Source organism: Crocuta crocuta, unplaced genomic scaffold (genome assembly GCF_008692635.1).
Source record: "Crocuta crocuta isolate KB4526 unplaced genomic scaffold, BGI_CrCroc_1.0 scaffold131, whole genome shotgun sequence".
NCBI classification, from domain to species: Eukaryota; Metazoa; Chordata; class Mammalia; order Carnivora; family Hyaenidae; genus Crocuta; species Crocuta crocuta.
Window position 1 is genome coordinate 7375192 of NW_027528977.1, and position 12512 is coordinate 7387703.

The 12512-nt window shown below is 40.8% G+C and overlaps 1 protein-coding gene across 1 annotated transcript; it reads left to right on the top strand.

Moving 5' to 3' along the window:
* Window positions 1-544: 544 nt before the first annotated feature.
* Window positions 545-5651, top strand: TSLP (thymic stromal lymphopoietin). The gene is made up of 5 exons (XM_077757354.1): window positions 545-567; window positions 1106-1277; window positions 2183-2227; window positions 2788-2922; window positions 4831-5651. Exons 1-5 carry the CDS (start codon window positions 545-547, stop codon window positions 4945-4947), a joined length of 492 nt encoding a protein of 163 aa, XP_077613480.1. The 3' UTR covers window positions 4948-5651.
* Window positions 5652-12512: the final 6861 nt, after the last annotated feature.

Consider the following 12512-nt stretch of genomic DNA (forward strand, 5'->3'; position numbering starts at 1 on the left):
GCTAAGCGCCTAAGACGCACGGGGCGCACGAATCGTGCGCGCCTCCGGGAGAGCCGCGCGCTGGACAGCACCTTCCTCCCGCGCGCACCGCGGCGCACGGCGCGACGCGGTTGGGTCCCGCTGGTCCGGCCGTCGGCGGGTTTACGCCGGCCTTTAGAGTGGGGCTGTGAAGGTGCAGGGGAGTCGGATTTTGAGTTTTCAAGAGTTCTTAACACTTGTAGGACATGCCAGAGAAGAGCGCACCTCCTGAGGTTCCCCCCAGGAACCCAAGAGTAGGCGCTTCTTTCCTGAAATTGCTAAGGGAGCTTTGAAAAGTGTTTTGAGTCCCGTCACCCGTCAGATCTTTCCCCATTCATTTCAACTTCAAATCGGCCCTGCGCCGAAGGTTCCGGTCACTATTGCACTTCAGTGCCTTCGCACGCAGGTGAAGCCTGAGGCTGCACCCACCCTCCAAAGCATCCCTTTAAGTAAGCGCACGAGTTTCCTTTAGTTGCCACAGAGGAAAGAAAGCACTAGTTGAAAGCGGTTAAAAGAAATACGCAGAATGTACAGCATGAGTGAGGATTGGTACCTAGTCCTTAGAGTGGCTGCCTTTTGAGGATATTTTTTCAGTCAAGAAAGGGGCTTGGTCGTGGAAACGGCCCTGCAGGAGAAAGATGTAGATATCTGTTCCTTAAAGCACCTTCAGGCACATATCAAGGGCTTAGGGCAAAGATAACAAGGAGGAAGATGAGGGAAATTCCTGATGGTTTTACCAATGTGAAAATTCCATAGATTTGGCTAGTTCTATTTTCCCTTTCATGTAATCAATTCAGAATTCTATAAAGGAAGAGAATGACATCAAGGAAAATCATTGGTCTAGAAGAAAAGAGCCCGTAGGCGTTTAGGTGTTATATATGTGGAGCCAGAAAGCTCTGGAGCATCAGGGAGACTCCAACTTAAGGCAACAGCATGGGTGAATATGGGCTTCGTGTGCACTGGGAATTGAGAGGCAAACACCGGTGCCTGGTCATGTGCCCCAAAGGCAGGCCTTGCAGATCTAGAGGCAATTCAGTATGGATGGAAAGACTGTAGTGTGAAACTGGGGTGGAATTGAGTTTCCAAGTATATTGCCTGATGCCTTATTATTTGTTCTGTCAGTTTTTTTCAGGAAGATCTTCGTCTTGCAATTGGTAGGGCTGGTGCTGACCTACAATTTCACCGACTGTGATTTTGAGAAGATTAGAAAGAAGTATCAGGAAGTCATTTATCACGCCCTGGATAAATATATGAATGGGGTAAGTGAAGAAACATTATTTTTTTAAAAACAAACATACTTTCATCAAAAGAATGGGCATATACACATGCACACTGGAATTTAATTGTTAAGGAAGGAAAAATGATTTGGAAAAAATCATGGCCCAGCATTTTGTCAACATTTTAAAAAGTGATATTTAAATATATTAGCCTCTCAAATGACTACCTAGAAATTGGCACACATTAAATGTGCAGATGCTGATGAGGAGCAGATATTGATAGATAACACATATTTACCAAGGTGTGTATCCACCACCAAAGTGCTGCTCTACCAGTGCAGCAAAAAGAAAACTGTGAGTGAGGGCTTGAGAGAGAAAGGGGAGTGAAAAAGAGGGAATTTTGTGAGCTACGCCCTAACGAGAGAGCATTGACCTGGGAAAGGTGCACTGCAGGTCTTGCTAGTGTTCTATAAGACTTAGAATGCCATTATGGAAGAAGGTGCACTCCTGAATTTTAATATACAAGAGTAATTATTTTCCTGATTATTCTAACTTCTGGATACAATATGCAGGTGTGAAATGCATGGATGGTTACAAGGCAGATATGGGCATTCCAAAGATGGCATTATTGCTCACTTGTGTAGTGTTATGTATAAGTGTGCCCAGTTTGGTGGTGGGAAGTGGTGGTGAGGCGGGGTCTCTCTCTAGAACCAGATACTTTAATATCCGGCTTCAAACACTAGCAGGTACTCTCTGAATTCCAAGTGTTTCACTACCTTGTCAATGATGAGAACAGCTAGATGCACAGGAACACAAGTGCCTAAGTGGAAACTGCGTTCAGAGCATCCTTAAAACCTGGGAGCAGTGGGGGCAGGGGAGAGGGGGAAATGATTTCCTCTGTGAACTAAACCTTTACTCTTATTGTCATTTTTTTTTTCTTTCTTCAGAGGAAGAGCACCGGATTCAACAACCACATCTACTGTGAAGACCCGGTGAGTAGGTGGTCAGCACTGCTGGCTTTCTCCAGAGACACACCTGGCACTCCCGAGACAGGGTAACCTGCGGCGCGTGGAACCGCAGGTGGTGGCTGGGCTCCCAGGCAACGCTGACCCAGTAGAGACGCCTAGGCTGCCAGAAACCTCCGGGCCGGTGCCCTGCTTGGGACGCTACTTGCTTTCCAATTTAGGGACCGGAAGTCTCTCTTGGGAGCCAGCGGGATTCCGGGAGAGCCCCTTACCCCCTCCTAACCCAGGCCCCGGCAGGAAAAGCAAGTCGGGAATAGTGACCAGGCAACGCCGTCAGGGCGCCTCTGCCAGGCNTCTCTCTCTCACTCCTCTCTCTCTCTCTCTCCCCCTCCTCTCTCCTCAAATGAGATCTCTTCCTCCCACTCGAAGCGCGTCCGTTGTGTCTCCCGCTCCCCTCCCCCATCTCCCCTGCTGCATTTTTCACTCCTTTCTTATCGACTCTCTCTCTTTTTTTTTTCTTCTCTTTCTGTTGTTTGTTTTTCCTGGCGTTTTCTCCTTTTCTCGTAAATCCTGACGCCCGTGAGCAGCCAGATTGCCTCACTAAAATCGACCGCATTACCTTCTATCCCAACCACGGCTGCACGTCACTGGCCAAGGAAATCTTCGCGGTGAGAACTAACGCTGCGCTCACTCTCCAGTGCCCCGGCTACTCAGGAATGCAGGTAAGCTTTCTAATGCCTTGGAATTAACCTTAAAGTGGCACGCTGTTGCAGAAGTCATTATGATTTTTATTCAGGGCCTATCTCCTGAAGAGCAAAGGAGCCTGTAAAAGCTGTAGACTCAGTATACACAGGGCCCCCAAGCCTATCTATTTCTAGGGTTCTGATTCTTTTGGCACAATTATAGTTCTAAACCTTAGGCAGAGTTTCACGGTATGATCAGTGAACCTATGTCCTGGTTGCCGGAGCGTGGGAGAGTAATTATCCAAATGCCAATCCGCAGGGACCCAACCTAGACCTTAAAAATCACAATCCCTGTGCATGAGCTTCTTATGAGATTCTTATCCTAAATTTGAGCAGCATTGCTTGAGCTTCTCACTAAATAATGTGTGTTTCTTTTGTAAAATGTTGCATTATACATTAAACCTCACCCCCACATTTGCTTAATTGCTTGTATAGCTCTCTTTACATAATGGATTTTTGCACATGCAGTTACATGCATTTGAATGGATGTGTAACTTTAGAAACAGTAGTGCAGAGTTAGGAGCAGGAAGTCTGGAGACAATCTTTCCTGACGTTGAACCCTAGCCGCAAAACCTCTAACTTAACGTCTAGCCTCTGTGTGGTCACTTTCATGTGCAAAATGAGGGTCACATTAGCAAGTCCCATATAGAGTATTAGGATTAAATGAGTCAATAGATGTGAAAGTACTTAGAATAGTGCCTGGCACATGACAAGTATTCAATAAATAGTGATGTTTTTATAAAGTATTCAACAAATAATACGAGTAAAGCAGGGCATTTATCTTCATGATGACAAATTTTAAAAAGACAAGTGCAGATATGTATGATTGCTGCCTGTTAACTGGTGAGCTTTCTCAGTCTGCACACTAAATGTCTGTGTGGTCATCACATTTTTAGAGATTAAAGATTGAGCCATACGGTCTATCTGGATTGGGCTAGAGTTAAATAGTCAATATCACAAGCCAGCTGTTTGGCTCTATGTCTTCTCTCAGGGAGACGCTGGCAAATCTACAGGTGGCCACAGTGACATTCTCCCATATAAGAAGAGTATAGAAGACAATCTAGATCAAGTTCTAGACAGCATGCAAGAAAGAGAATGTCTGAGAAATTTATGTCAGCCCCCTCCCAAGCCCAAAGGGAGAGCCTAAGACCAATGTTTATGATTCAGCAGATTTTAGACTAAGATTTTTGCTTAATAACCTGATGAATTTTATTGATCTGAATATTGTGTGTCTAGAAGGCCCAGTCTGTCACTCTTCAAGAGTAATTCAGGTGAAAGAATGCACAGGAAGATTATTACAATCTTTTTTTTTTTTTTTTAAGTTTAGATTCCTTTTTAGTCTGTGGCACACTTAGGTGGCAGGAGGGACAGAAAGGAGGAGTACTTTGGGTCCAAATAAGAGGTTTACTGAATTATATCTATAAAGAGGCATAAGCCCTATACATGAGGAACTTATGGTCTTGTCGGGGAGATGATGAAACCACTAACTTAATCCTTTCTTTAGTCATTCGATAAATATTCAGTGTTTCCTACGTAAAAGACATTGTGTTCAGCACTACGGGGAATACCCATGATGCAATAATAAAAACAGCGTGTAAGTGAGAGCCAAGTTAAGTGAAACACACTGAAACACTAGAAAAGTTTCGAAAAGAAAAGTCTGAGCAATGAGCAAAGGGCTTGTAAGGGAGGTGATGCTTGCCCTTGAAGCAAAAGTAGATGGGTGGAGAGAGAAGGGAGGGCATTCCCTTAGGAGAAAGCACGTAGGAGTAACACAAAAGCAGCTGTTTGAAGGACACACTGAAAGATGATTTGCTTAAAAAAGACCCTGCCACTCAGTGGTTGTTAAAGATAGTAACTGTCTTGATGATTGATTCTCCAATTCCACAGATGAATAATACCCAGGCAAAGACGAAAAGAAAGAAAAGAGAAGCTACAACAAATAAATGCCGGGAACAAGTCTCACGCTTAATGGAATTGTGGCGTCGATTCAGTCGCATTTCATAGAAACAAAATACACCTTTCTTACAGCTGTATTTCACCCCAAGAAAATAAATCATCTTTATTAGGTAGATGTAATGTTAACTCTACTGTGACATTTAAAAGACCACCGATGGTTATTTTTTTAATTACAGAAGGGTTTCTTAACTTATTTTTTAAGCTTTTATTATTTGATGTGGGTTTTTAATACAGGGGAAATACTACCCCTCAAATGTAGGGGGAGTCTGCTGTAGCAGTGATGCCTGGGCCACTGGCTTTGTGCAGTAATTTCTGCTGGAACTACATAACTTCCCTTATTTCAAGGGAAGAACCTAAACATGTAGCAGAAGGAAAAAGAGAAGGTTGAGAAAGGAAAAGGTTGAACTCAAGAGCATGCAAACCTCTGTTTAAAAGACAGGTGTTTCTTCTATGTGTACTGATACTTATTGTGTTCTTATACTAAAAATGTACAAAAGAAAATAAAAGCAAAAGGTGTGCACAAAAAGTTGTACATATAATGAAGCAATCTGAAAGAATTTTCGAGCAAAATATTGTGCAAGTATTGCAAATTGAGTTTTAAAAATCATCTGACAAGAGTGATGTATATGCAAGCAGATCCTGAATAAGTGCCTTTATTAAAGCTAAAATATATATTTTTTAAAGTTATGGAATATATTTTTAATTTATTTGTAAGCACTTTTTAAAATGTACATGTCGCTTTGTAATGGACACTATATATTTCTTAATAAAACAAGTCTCAAATTAGCTTCTTATGGATGGTCTTTTTATGTGATTAGTAGACTGAGGGTATCACTTTTCTTCAGCTTTTTTTTTTTGAGATCTTAATTTTATTTGTTTTAATTATAAATGTCAGTATAACTGACATATTCATTTCAGATGTACAATATAATGCTTTGGTATTTGTATATATTGCAAAATGATCACCACAATAACTCTGGTTAGTATCTGTCAACATACATGGTTACAGATTTTTTTTTCTTGTGATGAAAACTTTGAAGATCTTCACTTCTTTAGTTCATTATGTCCCCTCATCCTTGGAGCCCACTGGCTACGCCCCCTCTTGCTTTGTACTTTGTCTTACCTGTGGAGAGAATATTTGGGGATAGGTGGCTTCAGGATGCATTCCAATTATCTTTTTCTTAAGCTATGCCTCTAGTCCTGAATTTCCCCCCAAATTGGAAGAGACAGTGGAGACAAAGGTAAGCAATGTCAAATCCATTCTCCTATGCCTGCTGACAGCTAGAGCCACAGGCACCCTCTCACTCACCTCACAGTCAGATTGTTCCCAACACCAGTGGGAGGGACTACCCTAGCCATTGAGCCCAGGCCAAAATGAAGCAGATAGAAACACACTGATTTTTCCCCGGAGTTGAAACTTTCCCCTGACCACTGCTCTGAGGACTGGTGCTAACAGAGTCCCTAAATCCAACTTACCTGCCAACAGGTAAGAGAAAGTTTATATTATGACCCCAAAAAGCATTTATGGAGCACCTACTGTGTGCCATCCCATCAGCCAAGTACTAAGGATACTAAGGGTTTTTTTAAGGCTTATTTATTTTTGAGAGAGAGAGCGCAAGTGGGGGAGGGATTGAGAGAGGGGAACAGAAGATCTGAAGTGGGTCCTATACTGATAGCAGTGAGCTGGATGAAGGGCTCAAACTCAGAAACCATGAGATTGTGACTTGAGCCAAAGTCAGATGCTCAACCAACTGAGCCACCCAGGCGCCCCTCATATATAGTCAGTTTTATAAATGGTCAATGGAAGGAAAGCTGCAAATTCTGGTTTAAGCATATATCAACTTAGGCTCCTGTGTTAATTATGCTATTCACATCATCTATAACCTCATCTCGTGAGATGTACACAAAAGCATGCAGCAGCAATTGTAATTGGCAGTTATCGTATGATCATCTCTGAGATGAAGCTGTGAATGGCAAAGAAATAAGATGGAAATGGTCTGAGGTTTTAAGTGCACAACTGAATGGATGGATCAACCAACTGTGAAGTCTGCTCCACTTCTTTATTTTTCTTTGTGTGAGCTACTTGAGTAAAGGTTTTATTTTGGCTTTGGCTTTGGCTTTGGTTTTGGTTTTCAGTCTTTGTGGTTATTGTTACTTATTGCTGAAAGCTGAAATTTATCTGAAGGCCAACAAGAGATAAATTAAGCTTTTGATTTAAGGAATAATTTGAAGTGGGGCTGGGGTAGAGAGTGTTGGGCAAAGTGAAGTTAAGCCTTAATAACATGGTGAACAAAGCCTAAGTTTTGAACTTGGTTGGGGGTGGGTAACAGAAGTTAGCATGTACAAGAGTGCTACTCTTTAACATATTTCATATTGCTTCCCCTAACCAAGTCTTTTCTAGCCTTAAAGATTGTAGCCAAGATTCTGCTTTTTAGAATGTGCTTTATGAGGGGCGCCTGGGTGGCTCAGTCGGTTAAGCGTCCGACTTCAGCTCAGGTCATGATCTCACAGTTCGTGGGTTTGAGCTCCATGTCGGGCTCTGTGCTGACAGCTAGCTCAGAGCCTGGAGCCTGTCTCTGGATTCTGTAACTCCTTCTCTCTCTGACCCTCCCCTGCTCATACTGTCTCTCTCTCTCTCTCAAAAATAAATAAAACATTAAATTTTTTTTTAAAAAAAGAATGTGCTTTATGATCCTGTTCCCTCCCCTTGTACTCTCCCTTGCACTATTTATGCTTCTTATGGGGAGGGAGATGGTAAGAGATTTCAAATTGTGTTGAGGATGAATTTAGACTGTGTTTGGAGCAGATACCTTGGATATAAAAATTTGTGGAATCATTTAGGGGAAATAGATCACATGGATGTAGAAGTTGAGAAGACCTGGAGAAACCTTATAAGTATTGCTCATACTTTATTCTGGTATAATAACTAACACATGGAGGATTCTCAGTAAAATATTGAGTAAATTAAATGAATTAAACTGAAATCAAAAGTTAAATACCTGTTTCCCAAGAATAAACCGTTCCTTAAAGGCCAGCATGAGTCAGAAATGGAAATGTCAGCAGCAACTATCTACTGGTGTCTGCCACCTGCTTTCTCTCCTCCCCCCTCATTACTTCTGTAGGTATCTAAAAGGCAAAAATATTATCATATTCCAAACTTAATCTTGTTGCAGTCTGCTACTAAGCTCCACAGGCTTCTTTCTTAACAATCCTCCTCTACCTGTTCCTTTCCCCTCAGAATGCAAAAGCAACCTTTAAGCATCAAACATCCACTTAGCCCTTATTTTGTGTCATCTCTGGGCACATGGCTGAGAACATGGATAATTTGAAAATCTTAAAATAATACCAAAGGGTATTTATCATTTGTGAACCTTGTGTCCCTCACCTTCTGTAACCCAGCCTTAATACTTTTATAAGGAAAAACATATTACACTTTTTAAGAAATAGATACCTTTCACACGTTTCTCCAGAAATTCCTATAGGCTCTTACCAGGTTACAATGAGATAATAAACAATCATCACATCCCACTGGCTTGTGACAACAGTCACTTGTCACTCGTGTTGCAGATCAGCTCCAGGTTTTACCCACATATCTTCTCATTCTAAGATTTAGGCTGAAAAAGCAGCCCCTATGTGGGACATAGCTTCTTGTGGCAGAGGAAAAGAGCAGAAACATGCAATCAGTCTTCAGCCTCTGCTGAGACATGGATACATCACATATGCTCATGTGCAATGAACGAAAGCCAAATGCTCCCTCTCCTGCTACAAAGGATTTGCTATAAGGCCCAGGCAAAGGACAGGAATAAATCTTATAGGGAGGGAGTATAAATATAGGGAATCTGAAAATAATATATGTTAATCCGAAAGGATATGACTGATCTAGGAAAGAAAAAACATTTCATATTTTTAGCATTTTATATGCAAATTTTTTCATGGAGAAAATGTTTATTGAGTAACTCTTATGTTCCAGGCACTGGTCTGGCTGCTCATTGTGTATCAGTGAATAAAACAAGGGAAAAAAAATAACCTCTACTTTCATTGAACTTACTTTTTTGAATTAGAGCATCTTGATTACTGTCAAAGCACATCTCAAACATGGCTAGAAATGTGCACTGCTATTGTGAAATCCAGAGTGAAAGTGAAAGTTCAAGTAAGTACAACATGTCAAGAACTGATAATAAACTACCATTCTGTTAGCATCTGCTTTTTAATTCTCCCAAGGGTTCAAGACTATTTGTGCCAAGTACTATAAATCAAGATTTCTTTCTTCAAGAATGTACAGTCAGATGTTCAAGTTAGCTGGCCAGTTATTCTCAACAAAACCAAACCATGAGCACTAGTTAAAGAGGAAACCCATCCTTAGAGAAGTTAAGTGATGTGGGTCAAATGGTAGAAAAGGGCAACACCTAGTTCAGTATTCTAGTACATTACACTGCCTTTCTCCTTTGATTCAGATGTCAATCTTATTTTTTAAAAATTATTTTTAATGTTTTATTTATTTTTGGCACAGAGTGAGACAGGGAATGAGTGGAGTTGGGGCAGAGAGAGAGGGAGACACAGACTCTAAAGCAGACCCCAGGCTCTCCAGTCTCTCCAGACTCTCAGCACAGAGCCCGACGTGGGGCTCAAACTCACCAACCGTGAGACCATGACCTGAGCCAAAGTCAGACACCCAACCAACTGAGCCACCCAGATGCCCCTCAGATGTTCATCTTCTTACAGCCACATCTGTGTTTCTGAAGATCTCCTATATAGCTTGGGACAAGGCAAAATCAGTCCATAGAGTTTTCCCCAGCTTGCCTCATAAAGAATCACTGTCATAACACCACTGGCACACACTTGGGCTACAATGCTATGCTGGTATAACATATATCTACATTAAGCATGTCTACATTAAACTGATTATTAGTGCCAGTGAATACTAACATTGCAAGTGAAATTTGGAGTTACGAATAATTTGCTTTAGTAGGTAACGATGTTTGTTGATACTCTGAGTCAGAACTCAACACCACCTTGGCAAAATAAAGTAGTATGCTGTTCCCAACTGGATGGCATGAAAAAGAATGCTTATTGCAAAAGCATTTTTCAGTTTTCCATAAGTAGTTTAATATAACATTTCTTATTAGAAAAAGAGAAAAGAAATCATACTCAACTCTTTCTCTGTTTCTGCAAGTTAAACTGAGCTCTATAGATCATCTCTGGGCTGTTAATGCTAACTTAGGAAATCTCAGAGTCTAGCCTTAAAATGCAACAATACAGAATGATTTTATATTATCAAAAGGAGGCTTATGAAGATGAAGAAACACTCTCACTCCTGCACCCATAGAAAAGGAGAGATCATTCTTTGTCATTGACTATTTCAAAGGATCTGATTTGATAAAACATTGTATCATAAACTTTCACAAGAATAAACTGGTTTTCCTATGAAACATATGGACTTAGGTAAATAATCGCAAATTTTATCAATTTCGTTTTCCTCTGTTACTATAAATCTGGTTTGGGAAGTAGGTTTTGATTGGAAAGCTCTTGTAAGACTGAAAATTTTAGAAATTGTTGTCAATTCTATAACCTATAATTCTTATTGGTGCCCTTTTCAAAAAAGAGTCACGGAGACAGTCTAGGGGATTAAGGTAGATACAAGGAAGGAAAATTTAAAAATGTGTATTACAGTTTTTCATAGAACAAGATATTGACAGTTTAGTGGTATTTTTAATTAATATTGCTATTAAAGTATCACAGTTTGTCATTTTAGTTCAAAACTATAGCAGTTTTAATTTCCTGAGAGGAGATAATATGAAAAGAAGAACAAAAAACTCTTCTAAGATCTTATTCTGTAAAAACAAAATAAAGAGCCCTACTTCCATTTTTACCTATTATGGATGGCATCTCTAAGTTGAATATTTTTTAGGCTCTCCAGTTGGGGATATTCCAGAATACCAAGGGAAAAAATCTTATTCATACTTGAAGCCTTTTGCTGTGGCTAGTGGTGGAGATCACTTTCCTCTAGAGATGTTGAAAATGCTGAAAAGTTGTTTTCCCAATCTCTCTCGCCACTTAAACCTAAACATACAATGAAGCCTTGGTCAATAAAACTTGAAGTAAGTCTGCTGTAGGAATCCTGGAAAAGGTTTTCTTTTCTTATTCTTTTTAACTTGACATTTTGTTTCTACATATTATTTTTAGAATAGCTGCATTCAGGGGTGCCTGGGTGGCTTAGTCAGTTAAGCGTCCGACTTTCGCTTAGGTCATGATCTCGCGGTTCGTGGGTACGAGCCCCGCGTCGGGCTCTGTGCTGACTGCCAGCTCAGAGCCTGGAGCCTGTTTCAGTCTGTGACTCCCTCTCTCTCTGACCCTCCCCTGCTCACGCTGTCTCTCTCTCTCTCTCTCCTAGAAATAAATAAAACATTAAAAAAAAAATAAAAAAAAGAATAGCTGCATTCAACTGTTGAAACAAAACAAAACAAAACAAAACAAAACCCTAACAGACTTTTCCTAGAAGCCTCTCAAAAGACAGCCTCTAAAATCTCATTGGCCAGAATTAGTCTTTCCCTAAGCCAATTTCTGGAATGAAAAATATTAATTGCCACAATTAGTTTAGATTAATTAATGTTCACTCACTGGAGCTGGGGAGGGGGTTAGCCTCTACTGAACTATTACACCACCTGCTATGTGAACATAATGGAGATTCTGTTAATTAAGAATAAAAAGAAAGTATATCTGTCACAGAAAATAAGCACTAAGTGAAGTGATACTCAAGAGCTCAGAGAAAGGAGAGCTCCTTATGAGCTGAAAAAGTCCTAGAAGACTTTTGTGCAGGAGGTAGAAGTAGAACTGGCTTTAGAGTAAAAGGGAGCTGTTATCCAGAAGGAAGGTATGGGACGCTGTGCAGAGAAAAGAGGTTAAGCAATGGCATAACTATTGTTACAAGATATTTAATGTGTTCAGGTTACTGTTGATGCATTACAAGCCACTCCAAAACAAATATTGTGTTATGTTATTGATTCTGTGCTTCAGAAATCTGGAAAGAGTACAGCATAGATGGAGTGTTAGTTGAGAGAACTGAAATCTGAGAGTGACTCAATACCTGTGGGCTGAAATATTCTGGAGGCATCTGTATAGTCTCATGCTTGGTGGTTAATGCTGCCTGTGAGCTGAGACCACAGCCAAGTTACAGGTTGTAATACCTATACACGGCCTCTCCACATGGCTGTCTCTCTATATGAACTAGTTTGGGCTTTCTCTTTGCATCAAGGCTATCTCCAAAAGTGGGTATTCCAAGACAGCAAGATGAGAATGCACAGGATTTTTCTGATCCAGTCATGAAAGTCACATGCCTACCATACTTTATTATTTGAAGCAGTCAAAAAGATCCACCCAGGCTGAGGGGAGGAGATAAAGTCCCAAGACTCGATAATAATAGTGTCAGGATTACATTGTATTAAGAGCATGAGGAAGGGGTGCATGGGTGGCTCAGTCAGTTAAGTGGCCGATTTTGGCTCAGCCCATGATCTCATGGTTTGTGGGTCTGGGCCTCTCTCTCTCTCCCTCTCTCTCTCTCTCTCTCTCTCTGTCCCTCCTCCACTTGGGCTGTCTCAAAATAAATAAACTTTAAA

Coding starts and splice junctions, on each gene's coding strand:
- TSLP (XM_077757354.1), top strand. CDS start 545: ATGTACAGCATGAGTGAGGATTG. Junction 1,278..2,182: donor TGGATAAATATATGAATGGG/GTAAGTGAAGAA, acceptor TTCTTTCTTCAG/AGGAAGAGCACCGGATTCAA. Junction 2,923..4,830: donor CCGGCTACTCAGGAATGCAG/GTAAGCTTTCTA, acceptor CCAATTCCACAG/ATGAATAATACCCAGGCAAA.